Raw genomic sequence first — 24,122 nt, 5'->3', positions numbered from 1 at the left:
CATCAGGGGTTCCATAGCTGGATTGCAAGGCGTGTAAAGAATGCTTAAGCGTTTTTTTATGACAGAGACACAGAAAAACCGGTAAAACGGAAGTAAGTTCATTGATAAGAAAATGTCAACATCCGTATCCGGTACACAACACAGTATTATGGCGGCAGGCCGATTGAAATAAGTGGAAGAAGTATTTCATAAGTTAATGACTCGGAAAAAAATATTACTCACAATAAAATGTCAGGAGTTCAAAGAGTTCGTTTGAATAACCTAAATATAAACTTACAGAATGCCTTAATTGTAGGGATTATTATTGCTAAAAAGCAACCGCGTACAGTAGGATCCAAGAAGAAAAATGGAGATTCTAGAGGAGTTACGTCTTTTACTATGCGAGATTCGGAAGTGGATACCATTAATGTCGACGTCTGGGGCTCTGAATATTTCGCCATTACTTTTTATGAAAGATTTCTTGTTGGCGATGTGGGTAAGTTAATTAAGTTTATTTCATAACTTCAGCGGGAAAACCTTTCAATAGTTTATGAAGTTTCCAACTTCTGTGCTATGAAATATTTGTTATATGTACCTACTTGTTACCTACTACAGAATCAATCCCTTTTCAGTCGAAATTTCACAACCGAAGATTTGCGTCAAAAGCGGCAATGATGCGTATAGACCACTAGTAAGTATATCAGGTAAATTAGTAGTTAGTTTACTCATAATGCTACAACTACAATAATTACATAATTTTCTTCGGTGTAAAAGTGAAGGGACTATATTCCGACTATTACCTACTTAAGCATATTTTGTCGCTGTCTTTGATTACTTATTTAGCTTATTCTATGTCTCTGTCTTATTCTAGGTATCTTCCCCTTTCGACCTAGTCCTGAACGAGGGGACGTCCGACGTGTGCATCCACACCGGTGACTCGTTTGCGTCGTTCCTCCCGCTCCTGCACATACCGTCCAAACCGTCGTCCGGTTATTACGGACTAGGCGAAGTGCTGAAACTGCCGGGTATGTAAACTTTCCCTTCAATGTTCCACCGCCAATCACGACACATTGTCGTCAAAGCGTTTTAATAGATATCGATCATCAACAGTTGTAACTGTAGGTACGACGATAACGATGATTCGAATAATAATCATTTCAAGAAGCCACGCATACCTACGTGTTATAGGGGAGATGCGTGTATAATGATCCCTCAAAGTGAAATGATCCCCCCTCTTATCTGAGCAACTACTGATGCCATGTATCTAAATATGCATTAAACGTCTACCCCGTGACCCCGCCAGTTGCCTCTTAAAGTGTCATGGCGGTATGAGCACGTAGCGTGATTTTATTAGAAAATAATTAACACATATATGTACGTCTAATCTACGGTAGCCTATTTTCCGAATTCCATTACTTTTAGCATGTTGCGTTTTATTCAAATTATGATTCACTGTAGGATCTTAATGATGTTTACTTATTATATTTATACTTTAAGGATGTTTATACTGAAGCAAGTTGAATTTGAAAGTTATATTTTTGTCGATATTTCAAATTTGGTGTTTGAGGTCAAATGATCCCTTTTCGTAGGCGTAAAATGATCCCTGGAATCAGTGGCGTAGCGTGGGTCTCGGCCGCTCGGGGCGGATGAAAAATTTGCCGCCCCCTAGCTTACGTATTTCAATATAATAAGTGCGACTGAAATAGTTCAAATATTTATACGATATTATTGGTATTTATTCTGAAATTTTGCCGCCCCCTAAAAGTGCCGCTCGGGGCGGGCCGCCCCCCCCCGCCCCTACTACGCTACGCTACTGCCTCGAATCATTTTACCCCCTAAGTAATTTACTATGAGCATTTCCTGTACAGGCCATAACATATTATGTCGCGAATTTATGTGCGCAAAGCCACTTACTTCCGAAAAAATGACCCTAGGAAGAAATTCTAAGGGCTCTTAATGCGATTAAATTATGGATTGCCTTTTAAAATAGCAAGCAAAATCTGTGCCCCTGACGGCGTTCAAAATAAGGCCAAAATAGAAAAAAAATAGCACTCATTTTCTGAAAATAAAGAAACGCTGGAATCGACGACTTAAATGATTAAGACGAAGAAATCTTATATATTACAAAGGAATCATCTGTGATCATTTTAACTCTACCCTAGGGATCGTTTTATACATACCTATGTATAAAATGATCCTTTACTAAACCTTTAGAAAACATAACATAATTATTTAAATATATAAAAAACACGAGAAATAAGTATGCAGTTACTTAGTTAAGTAAATGGACTGTTCATAAAGACCTAAATCTTGTGTTTATGTTTCCAACTATGAACACAGTAAAGTTTCTCCCTTAAGGGGATCATTATACCCACATCTCCCCTACGTGTTGTCATGGTTGTTTTATCATAATCACTTAATTATGTACTTCTAACTTCGAATGCATTTTATCCCATTTCCGTTGATGGTTATTTGTATACAGAAGGGGACAATGTGTATGTCGACTTGCTGGTCGTAGTAAAGTCTGTGAAACCGGTGAAAAGTATCAAGACCAAAGCGGGTGTGGACATGACCTTGCGGAGCGTGGAGATTATCGACAACACCACGCCCGCCTCCATCGAGCTTGCTATATTCGACATTGATACTATACAAAGGTGATCTTACTTACATATTCTGTACAGTCTAGCCTATCAGAGACCTCAAAGTACTGTGTCTACGTTAGAATCACAAACTGTTAGAATCAAACATAGACTAGGAATCCTCTAGACGGAGTTTAGAGCAATTATTAAATTTCATGAAACCGATGCTGCCAAAAATACTGGGGTGCGTGGGACGAGGTGAGCGAGTCCCGTGCCGTGATTGGTCCGTTCAAAGCGTTCAAAGACACGGACGTCACACAAAGACACTGACTCGAAAATGGAGTAATACTACCGTATATTTGTGGCAGAGGGGGTAACGCTACTATGCTCAGTCTGGAGGATGTCTTGTCTGTGGAATCAAACAGCCCACTTAATGCCTTAACTTATACCTGATGAATAATTGTTTTAGAATCAATAGGTACATTATTCCAGGGCCGAAGACTGGCGTCCGCTCGAAAGCGTGCTGTTCATATCGGACGCACGCGTGTCGTGGCGCGGCCGCGTGGGCGTGCAGGTCTCTATGCGGTCTGTGATCACACACCAACCACACAGCGCCGATGCAGAGGCGTTGCTGTTGTATATCCGGAACCAGGCTAATACACGTAAGTTCATAGATAAGGTCACCATCTACATATCACTGTATTCTGGCAAATAAAGAATTTGTATTTGTATTTATTTGTAAGGCCCAGGGAAGGGGAACATTTTTTAAGATAGACCTGCACATATACATCGCGACAGTGCAACTCTAAATTCATTCACTCTAAATGTGACGTTATCTATGAAAAGGGACCTTATTGTCGATGGCGGTTACGCCATTATTAGCGATCCGATGCTCCGATATAAATACAATGCCGCGCGACGCTGTGCGGCGTAAGCGCCATCGACAATAAGGTCCCTTTTCATAGATAATGCCCCAAATTTGTTCTGGCTAGCCACAAAGGGGTCCAACTTAAGGAGGCTATTAAGTTAAAATGTTAAAAATCGCGGAATAGCCCTATCTTCCGTCGCAAGTGTCGCGCGACGTGCCATTTATATTTTGTTCCCTTCTAATTTCCTGGCTTTACGCCCCCTCTTAAGAAAAGTTGATGATCAGTAAAATAACTTCTGTCGAACTCTTGTAAGAACGCGAAGCAAGGTTTGGATGTCGAGCATTGCACCTTTCTCATCTCTCTATATACCATCTCAGAGGTATATGACGTCATATATGGCCTTTCGCAGCCCGTGAACATATATCGGCGGTAATAGTAGTCTGGCCCTTCGGTGTCTTGTTTCGGAGGTTCCGGGGCAAACTTCCGAACCCGACACAAGAGCAGACGATTGAGACGATTCAACGGAGCCACGCCGTTTTGTTGCCTAAATAGTGTTTAGTTTAAAGTTTATATGTATGTCTATAACGGTATTTATAATATGGGCTATGTTTAACTTTATATTGCACAAAATAAAAACTTAACGTACAAAAGGCGAACTTAATGCCATGAGGCATTCTCTACCTTAGGCACAGAATAAATAATAATATTAAGTACAGAAGACTCACTGTCTAACAAAACGCGTTTGTTACGATCAGCACAGATATGGCCGCTGGGTGGCGACAGCGCCACGCGCGGCTTATGGCTTTCCCCAAAATTGGGGCCGAACGGATGTACTTTTAGCTACCTGTAGCAAAGCGACGAAATCGCGAAGTGAGACACGCCTGCCTTAGGGCAAAGCAGAAAAGATTGTAGGCGGTGCATTTAAAACGAAAGAAATTCAAAAAACCGGCCAAGGGCGAGTCGGACTCGCGCACGGAGGGTTCCGCACCATCAACAAAAATAAGCAAAAAAACGGTCACCCATCCAAGTACTGACCCCGCCCGACGTTGCTTAACTTCGGTCAAAAACCACGTTTGTTGTATGGGAGCCCCACTTAAATCTTTATTTTATTCTGTTTTTAGTATTTGTTGTTATAGCGGCAACAGAAATACATCATCTGTGAAAATTTCAACTGTCTAGCTATCACGGTTCGTGAGATACAGCCTGGTGACGGACGGACAGCGGAGTCTTAGTAATAGGGTCCCGTTTTTACCCTTTGGGTACGGAACCCTAATAAATGAACCCTAACTGCTTACCATCAGGCGGCCCGTATGCTTGTTTGCCACCTATGTGGTATAAAAAAAAATGAAATAAATTCAGGTGGCGGCGAGGCGGCGGCCTGGGCGGCGTGGAGCGGCGAGCGCGCGGCGGCGGCGTCCGCGGCGCAGGTGCGCGACCGCCTCGCCGCGCGCGCGCCCTTCTGCGCCTCGCTGCACGCGCTCTGCACGCATCTAGACCTCGACGACATCCTCACGTGAGCACCTACCTAACCACATATAGCTGGCCAAGCAAATCTTGGGAGTAAAAAAGGCGCGAAATTCAAATTTTCTACGGGACCTTCGCGCCTACATTTTTCAAATTTGCCGCCTTTTTCTACTGTCAAGATCTGGTTGATCAAGTATAAATCCAGGCCCCAATTTCACCACGCTGACATTTGTCAGTGACATATGTCGGGTGACAATTGTCAAGTGACAGGTGACAAGTGACAACTTCGTAAACTGTTTTTGTATAGAAGTGCTTATAAACATGACAGGCATTTAGTTACAATTGTCCAATTGAAAATGATTTGGTGAAACAAGAGTAGTTTTTATAAGTCGACATATTTGTCAATTTGTCGGTAATTCTTGACATGAGATCGGAGCTGTGTCAGGCTTGGGTGACAATTGTAGTGTTTTCGTTGTTAGCAAACCCCGTTATCATTGTTGCAGTTCATTGAAAATAAACGTTGGCAAAACTGTGTACCCTAAATTCGACTTTAGGGTACAAATAAAAATCGCTTTAAATCGCTTTTAAATTCTTCTTAACTAGCATTAAATCATAATTCCATTATAAATTGTAATTGTTGCCTATGAAGGCGTTTAGAGACAAACCAAAGAAAGTCTGCAGCGCAATAATTTGACATCGAATTAAAAAACTACATATGGCAATGTTTTTTAAGCAATCAGTAAACGTCATGCACTATGGTATCTGTTTGTCAAAATCGTTTAAATATTCATTGTGTTTTGTGATGAACGGAATAAACATGGTGAAACCTTACAAAACCGGCGTGCGGGAGTTACTTTTCCGCATGACGAATAATTGTACACTTGTAAAAAGTCAGCACGAGGCGATTCAAGCTGAAAAACGACAATGTTTACAAAATTTGGAGTTGATGACGGGTAAGTGGAATGAAACATCTTAATACTTCACCATATGTACCTACTTAGATAATATAATATTGGTTTAGACTAAGGTTTCACAGCAAATTGAACACACCTAATAGGTATAGGCATACTTATGAACTTCCTCTAACATTTCGAGAAACTCATTGGTACTAGCCGGGTTTTGAGCTCGAACCCACAACCTCCATGCTTATGCTCACGGCATGGGTACCTACTAGTTAAAGCTAAAATTAATTTTTAATATATGTTTATTGTTTTAATGGTTTATTTCGTTTTTCCGAAAACTTCAGTTCGCAAATTGCGGGCAATTTCTCTGTCAATCTAATTACGCCTTAATGGGAGTAAAAGAGAAAGATGCTCGCATATTGAGAACTTCGGTGTTCGCGGTAGGCCCTCTGTGCCTATTTACCGCCGTCGCGGATATTACAAAAGCTTATTAATTTTGATGAAGCCAAATGTCACATTCTCCCAATATTATTTATCAATATTAGTATATGTCTACATATTAATAGTGACATCTATTGTTGGAATGAAATTTATTTTACCATAAAAATTAAGCTGTGCATACAGCTTAATTTTTTCATAGACGGTAAATATGGTAGAAATTTCACAAGTATCAAGACTATTTAATCCATTTTCTGTGGTGTTGTCGCATACTGATTTTTAAAAACTACTTTTAATCTAGCGCTGCAGACTTTCTTTGGTTTGTCTTTAGTAATTCAACATTTAGGATTTGGAATAAGTCTCAGTATAGTTTTCATAATTAAAAAAAATTATAATGCGAAGTTGGGGACCGGTAGCGAAATTAGGTATGTTTAGGTAGGTATTGTTTTTTTTATAATTTACTTGGGCGAAGTTGGGCACTAACAGTAAAGTTAGGGTTTTGGTTAGTTAGAAAATGAATCTCCGCGAAAGCAATAGTGGTGATATTCTTATACAAGGGAATATATAAAGTACGAATAGATTCCTACTTTGACGTCACTGACTTTGCATTTGCAGAAAAAATTACTTAAAACAAACAAAAAAATAATGCTTTGACGCCTTGTCAACAAATAATGTAGGTATACGCTGCATTAAATGGGGTCGGGACACAGATGGGATCTCAATCAATATCATGTTAGTGATGACAACACGGCACATCGAAAGCAATTAACGATCTCTTGTGAAGAATTGACAAATATGTCGACTAGTAAACATTACCCTTGTTTCACAAAATAATTGTCATTAAATTTAAGATGGACAATTGTACTAAACTACCTGTCATGTTTATATGAAGTTCTATACAAAACAATTTACGAAATTGTCATCTGTCACCTGTCACTTGACAATTGTCACTCGACATATGTCACTGACAAATGTCGGCGTGGTGAAACAAAGGTCTGTCATTTTTTTGACAATTGTCGTACCTGTCAGCTTGGTGAAATAGGGGCCAGGTGGCGGCGAGGCAGCGGCTTGGGCGGCGCGCGCGCCCTTCTGCGCCTCGCTGCACGCGCTCTGCACGCATCTAGACCTCGACGACCTCGTCACGTGAGCACGGGTTATTCCCACTAGTTACCACCAAGTTGTTACCAGTGGTAACTACTGGGATTTTTTTTCCCACCTTTTACCACTGGTAACTACTGGGAAAAATAATTCTCAGTAGTTACCACTAACTCGGTTTAGTGGTAACTACTGGGAATTTTTATTCCCAGTAGTTACCACCAAAGTTTTGTTAGTGTTAAATACTAATAAAAAACAGTACAAATAGTATAGTATAAATATAGAGTGAATTAATAAATAATTATAAGTCGATTAGTGTTTTAGTAAACTGCCTTAAAAGTGACAAAAAATATTGAAACAGTTTAACCGGTACAAGCACAAAAACTTTAATATATGTAAGGATAAATTTAATAATCCATTTAGATTATTTTTCAAGTGATTTTATTGGGTAATTCAGAACCAGTCTATATTTATACTATACTATTTATACAGTTTTTATTAGTATTTAACTCTTAACAAAATTCTGGTGGTAACTACTGGGAATTATTCCCAGTAGTTACCACTAAACCGAGTTGGTGGTAACTACTGGGAATTATTTTTCCCAGTAGTTACCAGTGGTAAAAGGTGGGAAAAAAATTCCCAGTAGTTACCACTGGTAACAACTTGGTGGTAACTAGTGGGAATAACCCCGTGAGCACCTACCTACTGCACACTGTATACAGCGTTAACCACATCATAGAGAAAAAAATACATAGATTTCTCACCCCATACATCAGTTTTGGTACCAAAAAGACTATTAATTTCAGTGTCTACATCTAGCATCGGGTAGCGGAACTATCAATACTGCTACTTGACAATAGATGTAGCAGTACTGATAGTTCCGCTACTCGATGCTAGATGTAGACACTGAAATTAATAGTCTTTTGGTACCAAAACTGATGTATGGAGTGAGCACTCTTGTCTTACTATATTTCTCTATGACCATTGACCACATATATACCGATCGGGTTGTACATGTACAACCTACTACTTTTATGTCCCACTCGCCAGTATGAAGCTCCGAAAAATACCAATAAACATACCTACATATAGTTAAATTAACATTACGCACACGTGTCGTTATGGGTGGGTATTGAATGGGTAATTGGGTTGCTTAACTTGCTTACTGATATACTATTTATTACATTACACATAATCGTTCCAATTAAAAATTATTATGTCAACAATAACCTAATGAATGGTGTATAAAATACCTACTCTACAAAATGAGCTCATAAGGTAACTGCACTAAAGAAGGCCCATCGGTATTTTTATTTTATATGTATTCTTATGTTTAATATGAACTTGCAGTTTTGTCTATGGTACTGGCGAACTTGGACACAAAAATTGAACCCATTCACACAAAAAAAGTATAAAATTAGGAAGAAGGCAAGAACCGGGCTTTCATACCTACTTATCTAAATATGTATTGTTTTAGGGACCCAAATGCCGAAGAACTGAGAGTGCGCTTCGCGGACCATACGGGAGAGGTAAATGTTCGCCTTCCCGTGAATATATTGGAAGAAGTCCTCGGACATTCGGTACGTTATTACTAAATAATAATAAAAACAACGGGTTGCACTCAGGGAGTGCCGGCAGAAGTGAAAACTCAATGACTAGTGCAAAATGCACTATGTATAATTGAGGTTAACGCCATCTAGCGTTAGCGTTAATTACTTGAAACCCCTAAGCACATCACTGCTAGTACTCGAGTTATATTAATACCAGTTAGAGCGAAACTCACTAGATGGCATTTAAATTAATAAAGAAAAACTCAATGACATTAGATGTAACAGTTTTTCGATCAGGTCACGAGTCCGTCTTACGGTCACGTGATCGTCTTACGGTCACGTGATCTGTCTCGAGTTTAACATTTTTTCCCCACCTCAAAAAGTGCACAGCGCCGCTAAAGAAGTTTTCACTTCAATAATTCTGGGTAATAGTAATTATGTAAATAGAAAAGTGTAATACTAATAATTATGATTAGTGTTGAATAGCTCACTCGTGAGGCACCTCATTTGTACCACTCATTTTGTTAATTTGTCGCAGTACTTCGTACCGCAAAAATGTCTTACTTCACTCCTGTATTCAATTTACTTGATTCTAAAATTATCTTTCTCCTAAAAGTTCTATTCTTAACCTCCAGAATTGCACTCCAATTAAATGTTACTATTTATTTATTTATAAAGGAAGTGATGAATACATAAATATGTATATACATTAAATATTTTTGTCGCCGTTGGAATTAATGGAATAGTCGACGCTGAAAATATGCTAGTACTCATTTGAAGTAAGACATTGTAACACCTCATTTTAGTAAATGAGGTACTCATACAAACTCATTTTAAATTGATGTCCTACCCATCACTAATTATGATTATGTTCCAGGCAGCTCACTTAAAGGCGATGTCAGCCGACGAACGGGCGGCAGTTCGTTGGAAAATTCTCTTGGAACAATGCAACGTGAAGCTGGCCGGGTCCCCTCCGAGACTGCTTGTTTTAACTCTGAGACGCGCCTCTCAAGCCGATCCAATCCCTCTCTACTAGTTAATTAATTACTGATTTTGATGAAAATAATAATTTTATGAAGACAATAAATTCGTTTATTATTATGAAATCTGCATTTTGATATAGCTTCGCAAACTTCCAATGTGTTGTCGATATCTAATCTACATACCTTAGGTATCTATTTTTCATGCCTATTTGGTGCCTTATGAACTTGTACATACATAACGCAACGAACCGTACTTAAGGTTTAAGATTGGTTGGATTACCTAAGTCAGCGGTCGGCAACCAGCGGCCCGTGAACCTGTCACTTGCGGCCCGCGAGCCTCCCTGGCTATTTTGTACTAGCTGTGCCCGCGGCTCCGCCCGCGTGGAATTCGGTTTGTGTCAGTAATCTAATTCATCCGTAATTTCTCTTTCTCTTTTTGTATATAATATTGACAAACGACAATGTCTGATAAAGTCATAAATATTAACAAAGTGCGGCCCGCGTCAACTTCGTTAACTACTATGTGGCCCTTCGCTGCAAAAAGGTTGCCGACCGCTAACCTAAGTAATTAACCTAAGTACTCAAACTATGACATCCAATTACATTGTATTGCTATGTTTTCACCACTATGCATTGTTCAAATTAATTTGATTATGCCTCATGGGCCTTAAAACACCTTCACTGGGAATTGGGGAACACCTAAACAACTCGGGTATTAGTAGGTTACCTAGCGACCTCTTTATCGATTAAATTTACCAGAAGAAAACTGTCCGTAAACAACAGACAACAACACGTAATTATGGAAAAACCAGAGAAGACTGAAATCCAATATGAATACACCAAAAAAAGGAGAGATTTCGGGAGACAATGCCTATTCGAAGACTACGGACCGCAAGTGCTCGTCAATATACCAAACAACCCGGCGCATTACAAGAATTACATATTGCGGAATCCAGTGCATGTGGCTATACAAAATACCAGTAGCATGTCAGAGCATTGGGTTAATTCTGTAAGGTAGGCAAGCTAAACGCAGACTGTTCTTCCCTATCCAGCCAGGTTAGACACGTCTTGGGCTTAAACTGAATTCAGTGCCACGCCAGATGTCACTATTCTATTCATTCTAGTCTGTTAATTAAGTACCTACTCGTATTTAACTAATTTATTGCCTATTTGAGATTTGTTTTTAAATTTTAGAGCCGAATACACGAGTTCCGGCATAAATCACATAGAAGGCGGTTGGCCAAAAGATATAAATATGAATGATCCCGAGGCAACGCAGCGGTACCGTCGCAAGATCGAGAAAGACGATGCGTACATACACGCCGTTATGCATTTAGGTCATGTAAGTTAATTGTACAGAAACATGAAACATTTTAATCAATATAAGGATCAAAGCACGCCACAATTGAAAAGCGTTCATACTGTAGATTTCCTGAAGATCACTTGATTGGACCACCCAGCTGCATATATCTATGGGTTACTAAATCTATCGTCGCGCCGAACACTATCCGCTAAAAGGGACAGGGGAAAACGTGTACCTCTCTATTTTCTGTTCCCCTCAGCCACTCTTGGACACTTCTTGATAAATGTTAGATTTAACCTTTTGGACGCCAATATATCCGCACCGTAGGTTCAACGCATACGCAACGCGACCTACGTGCATATACATAAAGTTCAACTTCAGTTTTGACACTTCAATGATGTAGCGTCTGAGTGACAGCTTTTGTGTTTGACACGGCGCGGCGTGGAAAAGGTTAATAACCCCTTGTATGTTTAATTAGACGATAGACTAATATGTCCTATGAGCCCCCATGTGATAGCCATATATAGGTAATACGTTAGATCGAATATAACCGAAAGGCTCTTTTGGCCAGTAATGTAGTTATCTTTCTTGCCTATCTTCTCAATTTTTCTTTGCCCATTGAACGCCTCGTCAATAATTAAGTCCTTATTATGGTTACTGTACAGAGTATGGAACACAACATCCTTCAGAACCACGCGATCGACATGTACCAGACATATTACTCCGAACTCCCCTCGATTCCACCGGTCGAACGCAGCAGTTGCCATACAGTGAACGTGTACAGAGAGCCAGGGACTAGACGGCCCGTGCGGTCTCTGTCGTGGCAGGCGGATGGAGGCGCTCGACTGGCGACTGCGTATGCCGATGTAGACCTCATGAGGAACAGTCGAGCTCCGCAGGTCTCTTATATTTGGGATATAGGTAAGGACACTTCTATACTTCACCTTCTTTCCCGAAAATATGTTAAGTATTCGTGATTTCGTTGATATACCGCGTGGCGTGTATGTTGGACAAATAAATAATTTTGTTGTGTGTGTTTTGTTATTTTGAAGTATAACCAGAGATTAACACAAGTGGACTTTAACCGGGGAATTGTTCATCTATAGTGCTTTATAAAAAAAACTACTAGATGGTTCTAGTTGCCTAAAAATTCGGCTAGTAATAGGTAGGTAGGCCTAGAGGCCCACTGATTAACAGTCCGCCGGACGGTATCGACCTGTCTGTTGTTCGGAACTGTCAACTGTTTGTTGTAACTGACAGGCCGATACCGTCCGGCGGACTGTTAATCAGTGGGCCCCTTTAGACTGATGGGGTTTAATTCGACTTGCTTTTAATTAAAGACAGCTAGCGACATTTAATTTTATTTCCCATGAATTTTGTAAAGTTGAACTTCTTTAGTAATAGAATATTTTAACGGATATATTATGCTTTACATTTTCTAGAGAATGCCAATGCGCCGGAGCTTACGATAAAACCCACGCAGCCACTTCTTGATTTGCAGTACAATCCACGAGACCAGAATATACTCGTTGGAGGGATGTTGAATGGCCAGGTACAAGCCTATTGGTATTAGCCGACACCACTACATAGTATAAAACAAAGTCACTTTCCGCTGTCTGTCTGTATGTATGCTTAGATCTTTAAAAGTACGCAACGGATTTTGATGCGGTTTTTTTTAATATAGTGATTCAAGAGGAAGATTTATGTATAATTTGTTAACCCGTGCAAAACCGGGGCGGGTCGTTACAAATAAAACCATAAGTTATTATAACCAAGGAGTGAACCATTCGATGTTTTAGGTGGGTTGGTGGGATATGCGTAAAGGAGGCGAGGCAGTAGGCGTGTGTCCCCCTCACGTGGCCCACCGGGATCTAGTCAGAAACGTTTTATTTATCAACTCGAAAACGGGCGCTGAATTCTTCTCTTCCGGCCCTGATGGCGTTGTTAAATGGTACGTGAATGTATGGACGTTTCACTTGACAATAGCACGTTCGAGGGAAATGTTAGGTTGAGCGGGATATGTAGAATAAATTTGAGTTTATTGCTTGGCATCCATGTCATTTCTAAACGATGGCTTAGAAAATCTCTAGGTATTGTAGTAATAAGAAAATGTATTTGGTAAAAAACTCAAGTGAATGCTCAACTTTCCTCGATAGTATAAGAAAGTAGAGCGTGGGGTATAACTGGTATAAGGCATGTTGAGTAACTAAGCTAGTAAGCTGTGGACTGTGGAGGTACGTATACGGTTAAGAATTTGTCAAATAAATATAATTGCACAGTTGGCTTCAGTGTTATGGGACATTCAATTCTTGCTGTTTGGCAGGTGGGACACACGGAACATGAGTGAACCAACGGATTCAATGATTATAGATCTAGTCAAGCTTCCAACCGACACACAAAGCTTTGAAAATTCTTTAGGAGTATCCGCACTGGAATACGAACCAACAATACCTACCAGGTGGGTTCGAAGAGAAATGTAAAGATTGGCTGGTTCTATTAGAACTTTACACAATTAAATACATTTCAGATTCATGGTTGGAACTGAAACTGGAGCAGTAATAGGTGGAAATCGTAAAGGCAAAAACCCTCTGGAGAAATTGCCAACCAAAGTAAGTCAACATAGGCACCTGACTTCAGGGATATAAATTTGATATGCGTTTTATAATTAAGAACTTTTGTGTTATCTGGCGGTGTAGCATGAGTTGCATTATTGCGCGCGAGTCTATACTAGAAGTCGCGTTAGATGTATGGAGTTGTGCGCGAGAACGCAACTCATGCTAGACCGGGTGGTTTCACTCATTTTAATTGTCATGTCGTTTCAGTATGAAGCCCATCTTGGTCCCGTTTACGCTTTGCAGCGAAACCCAACCTTTCTTAAAAACTTTCTGACGGTTGGCGACTGGACAGCTCGAGTATGGAGCGAGGACTGTAGGGAGTCCTCTATACTTTGGACATATTCGCATCGTACGAAGCTCACGGATGGTGCTTGGAACCCTATTAGGTAACTTGGGTATGATTTGACCGAACTGGGTTAATTTTTTTAATGTTTTGTCAAAATTGTTCTTATAACAGCCTGTTTTTGATTAGCGATTTAATACTTAACAAGTACAACAATATGTGATAAAACTGATAAATGACTATGAAGTATGAACGAACATGCCACAAGTTATATACACAAGTATCAGTCCACTATTTGGGGCATTACGGCAAACAGAAACTTGCAGTTGGTGTAGGATCACAAAAACCAAGCAAGATTAATAAAGACAAATAAAATTTCAACTAAATAGATTATTAATGACTTCGATAAGCTAAAAATAATCAAAATTGATTGTGGTCTACAGATTTTCGCTTATGCTAGTTACGCAATGGGATGGATGCTTATCGTGCTGGGACCTGTTGCGAAGAAGGAGCGCCCCTATAGTCACAGCTCAGCTATGTGATGAACCTTTACTGAGGTTACGGCCGCATGAAGCGGTAGGTCGAATAGACTAAGAGCTAGGCTAGAGGAAAATTACTGAATGTTGAATTGAATGAATCATTTGTAATTCTAGCCTCGTGCCAACCGATATGCAAAATTGTTGTCATTAAAATTTGGCTAGTTTTACCCTCGTCTAATAAAGCTTATCCATATTATGCGTAACTCCATCAAGCGGTGAGGGCTACGGGAGATCAGACACCGATGGAAACAAATCACAAGAGCTGCAAAACCAAGTCACGATCCTCAGTAATGAGGAACCAAGTGGAAACCAACAAAGAAGAAAATAAAGCTTATAATAACACGGGTTGATTGCACACTCTCTCTTCCTAGCTATTCATCCAACTCCCATTGCACGTTGGGCTCAAATAGAGAAGTTTTTTTTCTACAGCTTCTGTGGGATGAATGGCTTCATTCTTTTGTTTGTGCTAAACAAAAAAGAATGGATCACAAATGTGTAGGTACTTATTCTAAACACATTTCAGGGTCTTCTTGTGGCGTGTGGAAGTAGCAAAGGAACAGTATATCTGGCAGAACTGTCGCAAAACCTGGGAACGGCTGACAAGAACGACAAACAGCTACTGACTTCTGTAAGTTAGACATTGTGTCAACTCATGATAATATCATGCTTGAAGTCATGTACGAACATTTACACAGTTAACTGAAAGACCTTACCTGACCTTATTACTTCCACATAAGGTCTACTACTGGCCAATTTGTTAATTTTTGGTTTGTCAGCGTTGCGAAGTAGCATGACTTACCAATTCTTCGGTCAAAAGTGAACTATTTTCCAGATTTTGGAACGAGAAAACAAACGTGAGCGAATACTGGAGGCACGAATGAGGGAATTGAGACTGCGGATGCGTCAAGACCGCGACGGTGGACCGCAGGCCACGGAGGCCGACCACACCGCCAACGACAGGGACCTGGAGGAAGCTACGGCGGAGTATATGCAAACCGTCAGCGAATTACAAGCCCAGCAACAAAAGACGCAATGAATAATTACGTTTTTTAGGGTTCCGTACCCAAAGGGTAAAAACGGGACCCTATTACTAAGACTCCGCTGTCCGTCCGTCCGTCCGTCTGTCACCAGGCTGTATCTCACGAACCGTGATAGCTAGACAGTTGAAATTTTCACAGATGATGTATTTCTGTTGCCGCTATAACAACAAATACTAAAAACAGAATAAAATAAAGATTTAAGTGGGGCTCCCATACAACAAACGTGATTTTTGACCGAAATTAAGCAACGTCGGGCGGGGTCAGTACTTGGATGGGTGACCGTTTTTTTGCTTGTTTTGCTCTATTTTTTGTTGATGGTGCGGAACCCTCCGTGCGCGAGTCCGACTCGCACTTGGCCGGTTTTTCTAATTATACATTAAGTTCGTTTTTCTCGGTATATTTGTTTGTAGAAGCCATGACTGGTCTGGTAAGTTATGGAAATACTTTGCATGAGGGCAGCAAGGCACCCCTGAGTCGAGTATTGCGAGATTGCGGCGATAGTTGAGATTAAGGAAGGACCCTCAATATCGATATAGAAAATTGCTGAGTACATATTATGTACTAGAATGCACTATCGATATACCCTTGCCCGAAAAACGTGCGTTCTGAATATAGAGCTACAAGGATCAATTTAACCCTCAACAGAAAAAGAGGAGTCTTATAAATTCATTGTGAGTATCGTGTTTGTGGCATCGTAGCTCTTCAACTGATGAACCGATTTGAGCGCCATTTTTTGTTTAATCCAAAGTGTTGTCTGTCGAGATGGTTTTTTTTAGATAGGTTTCAACTCATATTGAGATTCAGGAAGGACCCTCAATATCGATATAGAAAATTGCTTAGTACATATTATGTACTAGAATGCACTATCGATATACCCTTGCCCGAAAAACGTGCGTTCTGAATATAGAGCTACAAGGATCAATTTAACCCTCGACAGAAAAAGAGGAGTGTTATACACTTATAATTGTGAGTATCGTGTTTGTGGCATCGTAGCTCTCCCAACGGATGAACCGAGTTGAGCGCCATTTTTTGTTTAATCCATAGTGTTGTCTGCCAAGACGGTATTTAGATAGGTTTCAACTCATAAAATAGCGCCGTTTTAATATTGGGCTGTAAGGTTGATAACGCATTAAGATTTTTTCATCGAGGAGTCCCCAAAATTTTGATTGTACCGATAATTAAAATACCGTAATATGACACCAAAAGGCATTTATTGTGTGAGCCTAAAAGGATACGACTATATATTACGTACTAAGACCAATGATATTATATAACCATAGATAGGTTATACTCATACTTGAGGAGCACAAAAAATACTTCCATATTTATTTCTGTGCCTACGAATAAATCTGGTATTTTTGATTAATTTTCTCATTCCATCCATCTTTGTCACACTCGTTGTTAAACATAAGGTTCTCTCTTTCTCTTTCTGTATGCGGGAGATCGTTAACACGTGCGCATTTATCGCTTGTCCTACCGCGTCTAAAGGCAACTTGTCCAATTTGTCACAAGTTAAGCGCTTCAATTTTGGAACGCCTATAACCTATCTTGAGTTATAAATCATTGACTAAGACTACATTAACATTACTTATCCATCAATAAGCGGCTTAACGTCATCCCTGGCGAAGGCGTTGAATAGCCACCGCTTCTCGATGTTGGCGCCGACGCCCTGCGTGGCGCACTGGAACACGTCGGCGTGCTTCTGCAGCACGTGGTGGACCGTGGCCTGCGTCACGTGCGGGAACAGCGCGCGCACGTACGAGACCACGTAGTCGAGGCTCGCGCCGTGCGGGTGCACCTGGCAACGAAGTTTACAATTTATTTAACATTGTCTTGGAGAGAGAAGGAAATAAATTTAAAATTTATTTAACATAACCGCGATAGTTACTTATGAAATAAACCTATGAAAACGGAATATGTCGCGTATAGTTTCGAACCTAAAATATAATCGAAAGTATATATTTATCTCTATTAAAATTACAATGTGCAAAACTACCCACATACAAAAAACAATGAATAATTGAATATATTACGCGTAGGCATTGCGGCGGATTAGATCTATAGCAACAAGAGAAGCTGCAATGTCAGCCTATCATGGTTATGTCGCCTCAATTTTGCGTTACGGACTTATTATTTGGGGTAATAGTACTGATATCCAAAGAGTATTTGTGACCCAAAATGCTTGCATCAGAGCTGTAAGCGGAAGTGAATATCTCGCCCACTGTACACGAATATTTCAAGAACTTAAAATTCTACCATTGCCTTGTTAGTACATTTTAGAAATTACTAAATTTGTCAAAAAGCAGCCTCACCTTTTACTAACCAACTTTGTATGTACCATATTCTTGGAAATAACGTATTGAATTGAATTGAATAGGTATAATATACTTGTTTAATATACCAAGAAATTAAATAAGCCTAACTAGTAGATGTATTTCTAATAATTATAAATAAATGGGAATAACGACGACCAACGTGAAGCGACTTGATAAAATGATATACCTGAAGGAACGCAGACATCACTCCGATCAATTTAGCTTCCCCACAACCAGCTTCCACGGACTCCTTCAAGTGTACTTTGGCGTCCAAATCGTCCGGCAGCGGCGGCGGCGGCGGAGGCTTCACGATAGGTTGCGGCAGTGGCGGCTAAAATACATAAAGAAATTAAAAAATTAATACATGTAGATGTCAGCGCAACTAGCCTTAATTGGGGAAATTTTCTATTGACACATCTGATGATGGAATGTGATGTGTTCAAATTGATGGGTGTTTTAAAGTGCAGTCTTTTTATAATGGCGGATGACAAAAAAGGTATATATAGCTGGTCAACCAAATCTTGTCAGTAAAAAAAGGCGCGAAATTCAAATTTTCTATGGGACGATATCCCTTCGCGTTACCAAGTATAACTAAATAAACCAAAAGTTCCGGACTGTAGCAAAGCAAAAAATATTGAAGTCATTTAGGCACAAGGCACAATTAACAAAGTGCGTAATTATAATTTTATCAGTAAAAAAGTCCGAGTTAGAGGTCATTAATAGACATTATCTCAGATACAGAGGTTAATAAAACCTAGAAAATTAAAAGATAATAATTGTGCAAAAGTATTCTTTAAAATTATAGTCTAAGTAAGAGTTTGTTTTGTCTCACTTCCTCTGTTGCAATAGGGATGTTGACAATTTTTTGGAACTGGTTTAATTTTGTAGTACACGTAATAATTACAGAAAAATATTTAAAAAAAATATATTCATTAATTTTGAATAAAAAAACATGTATAATAAGTTTCGTGTTTAAATTTCGCGCCTAAACGCTCCAAACTGTCACGTGACCTTGATGACGTAACGGCGTTTTAAACAAACTGCTGTCAGTCATTTTTTTAAATTCTTTATAAGGCAACTGACAATTTTTTTTTAAAGCCTTAACACACTACCGCATCGGACATCGACCTTCTTTTTCGCTCTAACTTATAGGCTATAGCTGCGTCCTTAACGCACCACCTTACACACTACCGATTCGTGCGTCTCACCGCACCAAGATCGCGTTTTGGTACGATAATCTGTAGACACTTAGGCAGGTTTTATAACATGTCTTTGGTGATTCCACTGTGATTACGTCACGCGCTCCGATTGGCGTTTGCAGTCACGTGATACTGGGCATTATTTTAAATACTTTTGATTATTTTTAATTAATTTATTACGCATATTTACACTTGCAAAATATGATTTTCCGCATTTTAATATTCCCTGCTATGGTAAAAACATAACATGTTATATATTCGCGATTCATGTCAACATCCCTATTCAGTGCTAAAGTGAGGGGACCTCAGCATGAGTTCCAGCTGTGGAGATTTTTCACCAAGGAGGTTGTTACTTGTTAACCCAGTTTTACTGTAATACAAGGTGACTTACATTTTTCTCAAAATGACTGTTCAAAGCTTGGCGAGCAATGAATTGTGCTTTGAATTTTTCCATCTCCTTTTGAGCATCTGCTTTGATAACATCCACTTCGTTTTTGTATGCTTCCAGTTGGAAACGTAGACTGTCGTTCTCACGCTAAAATAAAATAAAGGAATGTTTAATGTTTATTTCAAGTAAAAGGATTAACTTCTAAATGTATCTTGGCTTCCAAGGAAATATGATGGATAGATAGAATACTCTTTATTGGCACACCTCAGTAAAAAGATACAAAAGAAAAGAACAATTGATTAAATGTTGTGGCAGACAACAGGCGGTCTTATCGCTAAAGAGCGATCTCTTCCAGACAACCGTTGGGTAGCGGAAACAGAGAAATAATCGTAAAAGTATATGGATATGAGATACATCAGATACACTTATTTAAAAAAATACCTTCAAATTCTGTGTGTCATCATCCATCCCACCAGAGTTCCCCATGGAATTCCCATATCCTTGGTTCATATTATTGTATGCACCATTGTTGAAACCATCATTGTCGTCAGAGCCAATGAACTTCTCATTGAATTCCTCTTTCAATGCATTGAATTCCTGGAAAATGCGATTACTTTGATTATTAACCTTATTGATACTAAGTGTGGAATCCTATGTGTAGGCAGTATTTTCTGTAGGTACCTACTACACTTGGAAGCAAAGAAATCGAGCCACCCCTGCAATTTCACAAGATCCCAAAAGGAAAAAGCCGGGTTTCATAATATGTCGTGTATTTGTGTATACTTATGTTGTTTAGCATGAATAAATGAAATGAAATGGAACTAGGAAACAAACAAATCACTTTGAACAATTGAGTTTTCCTCTCCGAGAAATGATGCGTATAGTTTAAAGTCAGAGAGTTCATAACAAGAAACTGTATCAATGAGCACATGAGCAAAGTTCAAGCGCGATGCTACAAACCCCCACAATTATCCGATTCTAAAAAATACTGTATATCTAATAACCTAAGTAAAGGTCACAATATATTTTTTGAGTGGTTAGAATAAATTTAACGGGCCCTTTACAGTTTTAACAGAAATTACATTCTTGTAGAATTTCCAACGATTGCTCCTATAATTTACTCGCAAGTGTAGCTGTGTTGTGTATTATTACCTTATAAAATACCATAATAACAATAAATGACCTGATCTGCTCTTCACTTACCTTATAGACAGCCGTTTTCTGAGCAGGTTACAGCATATTAAGTTGTTTACGACATTTTTCGTATACCTAATTACAAAACCTAAAACACTTCTTGTTACCATTCAACGTCTCCCTCTGAGAAACCACTTAATTGAACAATAAATGAAAAGAGAATAAGAGAAAAAGTCCCTATTTAAAAATATATACATATTGTACCTGAGTCATTTTCTGCCATGTCTCGATGTTCTTTCGCTGCGGTTTGGTGAAATGATCCCAAACGCGCTGGTGAGTCGCGGCCGTGAATACCTTCGCCACCTGTTCGACTGAGTTTCACAAAATATACGTTAAAAGCCTCAAATGTGACCATGGCGTCACACATACCGTCGTACATTCGCGACCGGTCTCCCAGGCTTTACCGACGAGTTTATGGTTCATTGCAGATGATTACAATAACCATGTATGTTTCGGAACGGACTTTAAAATGTTGCAGACACCGTCGGCCCTCTGGAGTGTCTAGAGACACATGATGGTGCGGTACCACACAGAGATATCAATTACTTTCGCAACGATTCTTTCCCACTTTTTATGTTAAATTAGTATGTGTTTCAAAAGTTCGTTGCGTAAGTAAATGAGTCACTTACACAATAGTTTCAGTCTGTACTGTACATGTTAACTGAAGCTGATTCGGTTTGCAGACACGTTCGGTATAGACGGTAAAATTACACATTGGCTGAGCCGCGCCAGGATAGGATTTACGAGTGCTGCCCCAGTTGTACTACAATGCACGCGTGATTTTTTTAGAAATACATTAAACATAATCTATTCTCAAACCAGGTCTAGTAGAGGCCACTAAATTTCTTTGTATTCTAAATAACTCACGCGTGTACGAGAGTTGTTTTAATAAATTTTAATCTTGAAATATTAAAATTTATTATGTTTGTGGTGGAACCAGAGAATGTACAGTGTGTACACTTTATGGTGCCATTGGAAAATAGAGTCAGGCTAACGAAAATTTAAACAGTTAAATTCAATTAAGCAGAAACTGATTACCCATGATCACTATTAATACAAGTTATAATAAAGCAGCTTAATTCAATTTAAAATGTAAAGTTTTCGTTAACACTCTATAAGACGTTGTACCGACCGGCAACTCAAAAACATTTGATGACTTATATAGATTTAATAAAGCAGTAGTAAATAATAATTTCATTGCCAAGAAATGCTTTTGTAGTTGATGTTTTATTTGTTTGCTGGTTTGGATCACTATAGGATCTTACCTGGTTGAGACCTGAGAGAATTAGTCACGAAAATGTGACGAGAATATAGAACTTTCTGCCAAAAGAGGGACCATTGAACAAGAGATTTTAGAGAGAACTGTCTAGAGATCTGACCCCAAAATTTACCTAATACTTTTTTACTTACGCTGGTTAATCACATTCTCAATGTGATTTTTAACTCTTTCTTTGGTGTCTTGCAACTCTTCTTCAGCTTGCATTTTTTCGTTAAACAGTCTACGAATGTGCGAGTTGGTCGCTTGTATCATGGAATAAAATTGATTTGAATTCTTCTTTGAACACTCTCCTCTTTCTAACCACGCCACTAATGTCTGAAAAATGACATTTAATCAGTTGATCAACCACAACCTTCATCTTAAAATGGATAACAGGTGACGTAATGCGCATATACTTACTGGTAAAGTGTTAGAAAACTGCTCCTCATTTTTTATTTTCTCAGCAATTTGGGTGATAGCAAGATTGGAGAATGGTGTAATCCTGGCAGGGGAGTCATCTCGGGCTCGTCGGTTATAAGATGATGATGATGGCGCGCTATATTTGCTAGCCATTTCTTGCTGTGCGGTCAACTGTTGCATTTGCTGCTCTTGCACACGTTGCATTTGTCTTTGACGTCTTTCATACTCGTTTTGGTCATCTCGGCTCTGAAATAGATTAGTATAAGGGTTGATCAACATTTTTCTTTTTAAACAAATAATTCAGCCGATTATAGTAAGCTTTAAGTTTGTAAGCATTGTAAGTAAAACAAAAAAAATCTTACCAATGCATAATCTACATGCAGCCATCCGCTGTTGGCGTGATTATCCTCCTCTTCTTCCTCATCATTTTTATCTTTATCCTTATTTATAAGTTTAAGACGATAGCCAGATATGAGCATAGCAGCATCAACACATGATTCTCTATCAAACCTTATATGGCAGAAATTCTTTTTTGACAGTCGTAGCGTTTGAATTCTTCCGTAATTTTCAAACACCTCTCGAACTATGCTCTCTCTTATTTTGTCTGGGAGTCCTCCAATGAATATGGTGCGGCAGCCAGGGGGGCGTTCTCTGCGAGGAGGATTAGGGGTTCCCGGGGCAGGTGGTATCAGTTTGCAATGTTTTAGCTCTATCTCTTTCTTTTCAATTGGCATTTCTCCTCCCATAGTACCCATATTGGGGTACATGCCCATCAAAGATGGGTCCATCATCATGCCTCCCATCATGTTCATGTCCATTGGGGTCCCACCTGATGGAGGCAAAGGTGGCATGGGCGCTGCACCTATAGCAGACATATCCATGGACTGTTGCGGTATCATGTCCATGCCTGTAGATGGCATAATTTCCATTCCTGTAGTTGGCATCATGCCACCTGCCATCATCCCACCTGGCATCATCATGTTTGGATACATGCCACCCATCATCATATTTCCTATAAGAATTTATTTGTTAATAAAATTTTAAGAAAATGGTGTGAATAGTAATTGAATTTGTCTTAAAGTTAAAGTACAAAAATATTTTGTACCTTAACTTGTATTAACACCTGACAAAAAAACATTGCTATATCAGGCTGTTCAGACATAATGTTACAGTGAACATAACATGTTAATTGTAACCACATAGGTAAATCTACTTTAATTACCTTGTTGATACATGCTGCCCATCATCATTGGGTTCATATTATTCATAACAGGCATGTCCCCACCTTTAGAGTTATCTTTGTTACTTTTACTTTCCCTTCTGCGCCCAACACTATCTACTGACATATTCATTGGTGACCTCGATCTGTCTCTTCTTTTACCTGTTCATTAAAAAAATTTGATTAAGCAAAATGGAATCCACAGACAATTAAATTAATGACATTCAAATGTTCCCATTAGCCAAAGGCTGCAATGTGTTAGTTTCCTGTTTACACCATAATTACCTTGCATTGTCATAATACTTTTTACTTCACTTGAGCCCTACTATAAGTACTCTAGTTCAGGAGGGGTTACCAAATTTTTGAACAAAAGAGCCAACCTCAGTCTTAGGAACCTCAAAGAGCCATAAAATTGGATTTGAGTGGTCTGAAACCTGTAAGTGTTCATATTTTAGATGTCTTAAAGAGCCACAATTGCTGTTCCAATGAG

The 24,122-nt window shown here is 39.2% G+C and overlaps 3 protein-coding genes across 3 annotated transcripts; 2 read left to right on the top strand and 1 right to left on the bottom strand.

Moving 5' to 3' along the window:
• The first annotated feature begins 221 nt into the window (after positions 1–221).
• LOC134652214 (meiosis-specific with OB domain-containing protein) lies at positions 222–9,917 on the top strand. Its single transcript, XM_063507381.1, has 8 exons — positions 222–475; positions 612–670; positions 851–1,004; positions 2,462–2,633; positions 3,051–3,220; positions 4,787–4,940; positions 8,804–8,906; positions 9,754–9,917. Exons 1-8 carry the CDS (start codon positions 229–231, stop codon positions 9,910–9,912), a joined length of 1,218 nt encoding a protein of 405 aa, XP_063363451.1. The 5' UTR covers positions 222–228; the 3' UTR covers positions 9,913–9,917.
• A 741-nt stretch (positions 9,918–10,658) lies between these two features.
• LOC134652212 (dynein intermediate chain 3, ciliary) lies at positions 10,659–15,643 on the top strand. Its single transcript, XM_063507379.1, has 11 exons — positions 10,659–10,873; positions 11,054–11,201; positions 11,828–12,083; positions 12,605–12,714; positions 12,962–13,113; positions 13,486–13,620; positions 13,690–13,771; positions 13,985–14,163; positions 14,504–14,636; positions 15,123–15,227; positions 15,432–15,643. Exons 1-11 carry the CDS (start codon positions 10,659–10,661, stop codon positions 15,633–15,635), a joined length of 1,719 nt encoding a protein of 572 aa, XP_063363449.1. The 3' UTR covers positions 15,636–15,643.
• A 1,574-nt stretch (positions 15,644–17,217) lies between these two features.
• Positions 17,218–23,830, bottom strand: LOC134652467 (ecto-NOX disulfide-thiol exchanger 2-like). The gene is made up of 9 exons (XM_063507658.1): positions 23,636–23,830; positions 22,776–23,425; positions 22,414–22,659; positions 22,146–22,329; positions 20,940–21,046; positions 19,983–20,138; positions 19,545–19,688; positions 18,142–18,285; positions 17,218–17,437 (listed from the first exon to the last, which is right to left on the bottom strand). Exons 1-9 carry the CDS (start codon positions 23,763–23,765, stop codon positions 17,228–17,230), a joined length of 1,971 nt encoding a protein of 656 aa, XP_063363728.1. The 5' UTR covers positions 23,766–23,830; the 3' UTR covers positions 17,218–17,227.
• Between the last annotated feature and the right edge of the window lie 292 nt (positions 23,831–24,122).

This window comes from Cydia amplana, chromosome 11 (genome assembly GCF_948474715.1).
Source record: "Cydia amplana chromosome 11, ilCydAmpl1.1, whole genome shotgun sequence".
Taxonomy (NCBI): Eukaryota; Metazoa; Arthropoda; class Insecta; order Lepidoptera; family Tortricidae; genus Cydia; species Cydia amplana.
The sequence above is the reverse complement of the archived record's forward strand: the minus strand, read 5'-3'. Positions and strand labels throughout refer to the sequence as shown.

Excerpts from the sequence above, each read along its gene's own strand:
- LOC134652214 (XM_063507381.1), top strand. The coding sequence starts at position 229 with ATGTCAGGAGTTCAAAGAGTTCGTTTGAATAACCTAAATATAAACTTA. Across the intron at positions 4,941-8,803 it reads GACCTCGACGACATCCTCAC|GGACCCAAATGCCGAAGAAC; the intron begins GTGAGCACCTAC and ends GTATTGTTTTAG. Across the intron at positions 8,907-9,753 it reads AAGAAGTCCTCGGACATTCG|GCAGCTCACTTAAAGGCGAT; the intron begins GTACGTTATTAC and ends ATTATGTTCCAG.
- LOC134652212 (XM_063507379.1), top strand. The coding sequence starts at position 10,659 with ATGGAAAAACCAGAGAAGACTGAAATCCAATATGAATACACCAAAAAA. Across the intron at positions 13,772-13,984 it reads TGGAGAAATTGCCAACCAAA|TATGAAGCCCATCTTGGTCC; the intron begins GTAAGTCAACAT and ends ATGTCGTTTCAG. Across the intron at positions 15,228-15,431 it reads ACAAACAGCTACTGACTTCT|ATTTTGGAACGAGAAAACAA; the intron begins GTAAGTTAGACA and ends ACTATTTTCCAG.
- LOC134652467 (XM_063507658.1), bottom strand. The coding sequence starts at position 23,765 with ATGAATATGTCAGTAGATAGTGTTGGGCGCAGAAGGGAAAGTAAAAGT. Across the intron at positions 20,139-20,939 it reads CATGGCAGAAAATGACTCAG|GAATTCAATGCATTGAAAGA; the intron begins GTACAATATGTA and ends CGCATTTTCCAG. Across the intron at positions 17,438-18,141 it reads TGATGTCTGCGTTCCTTCAG|GTGCACCCGCACGGCGCGAG; the intron begins GTATATCATTTT and ends CTTCGTTGCCAG.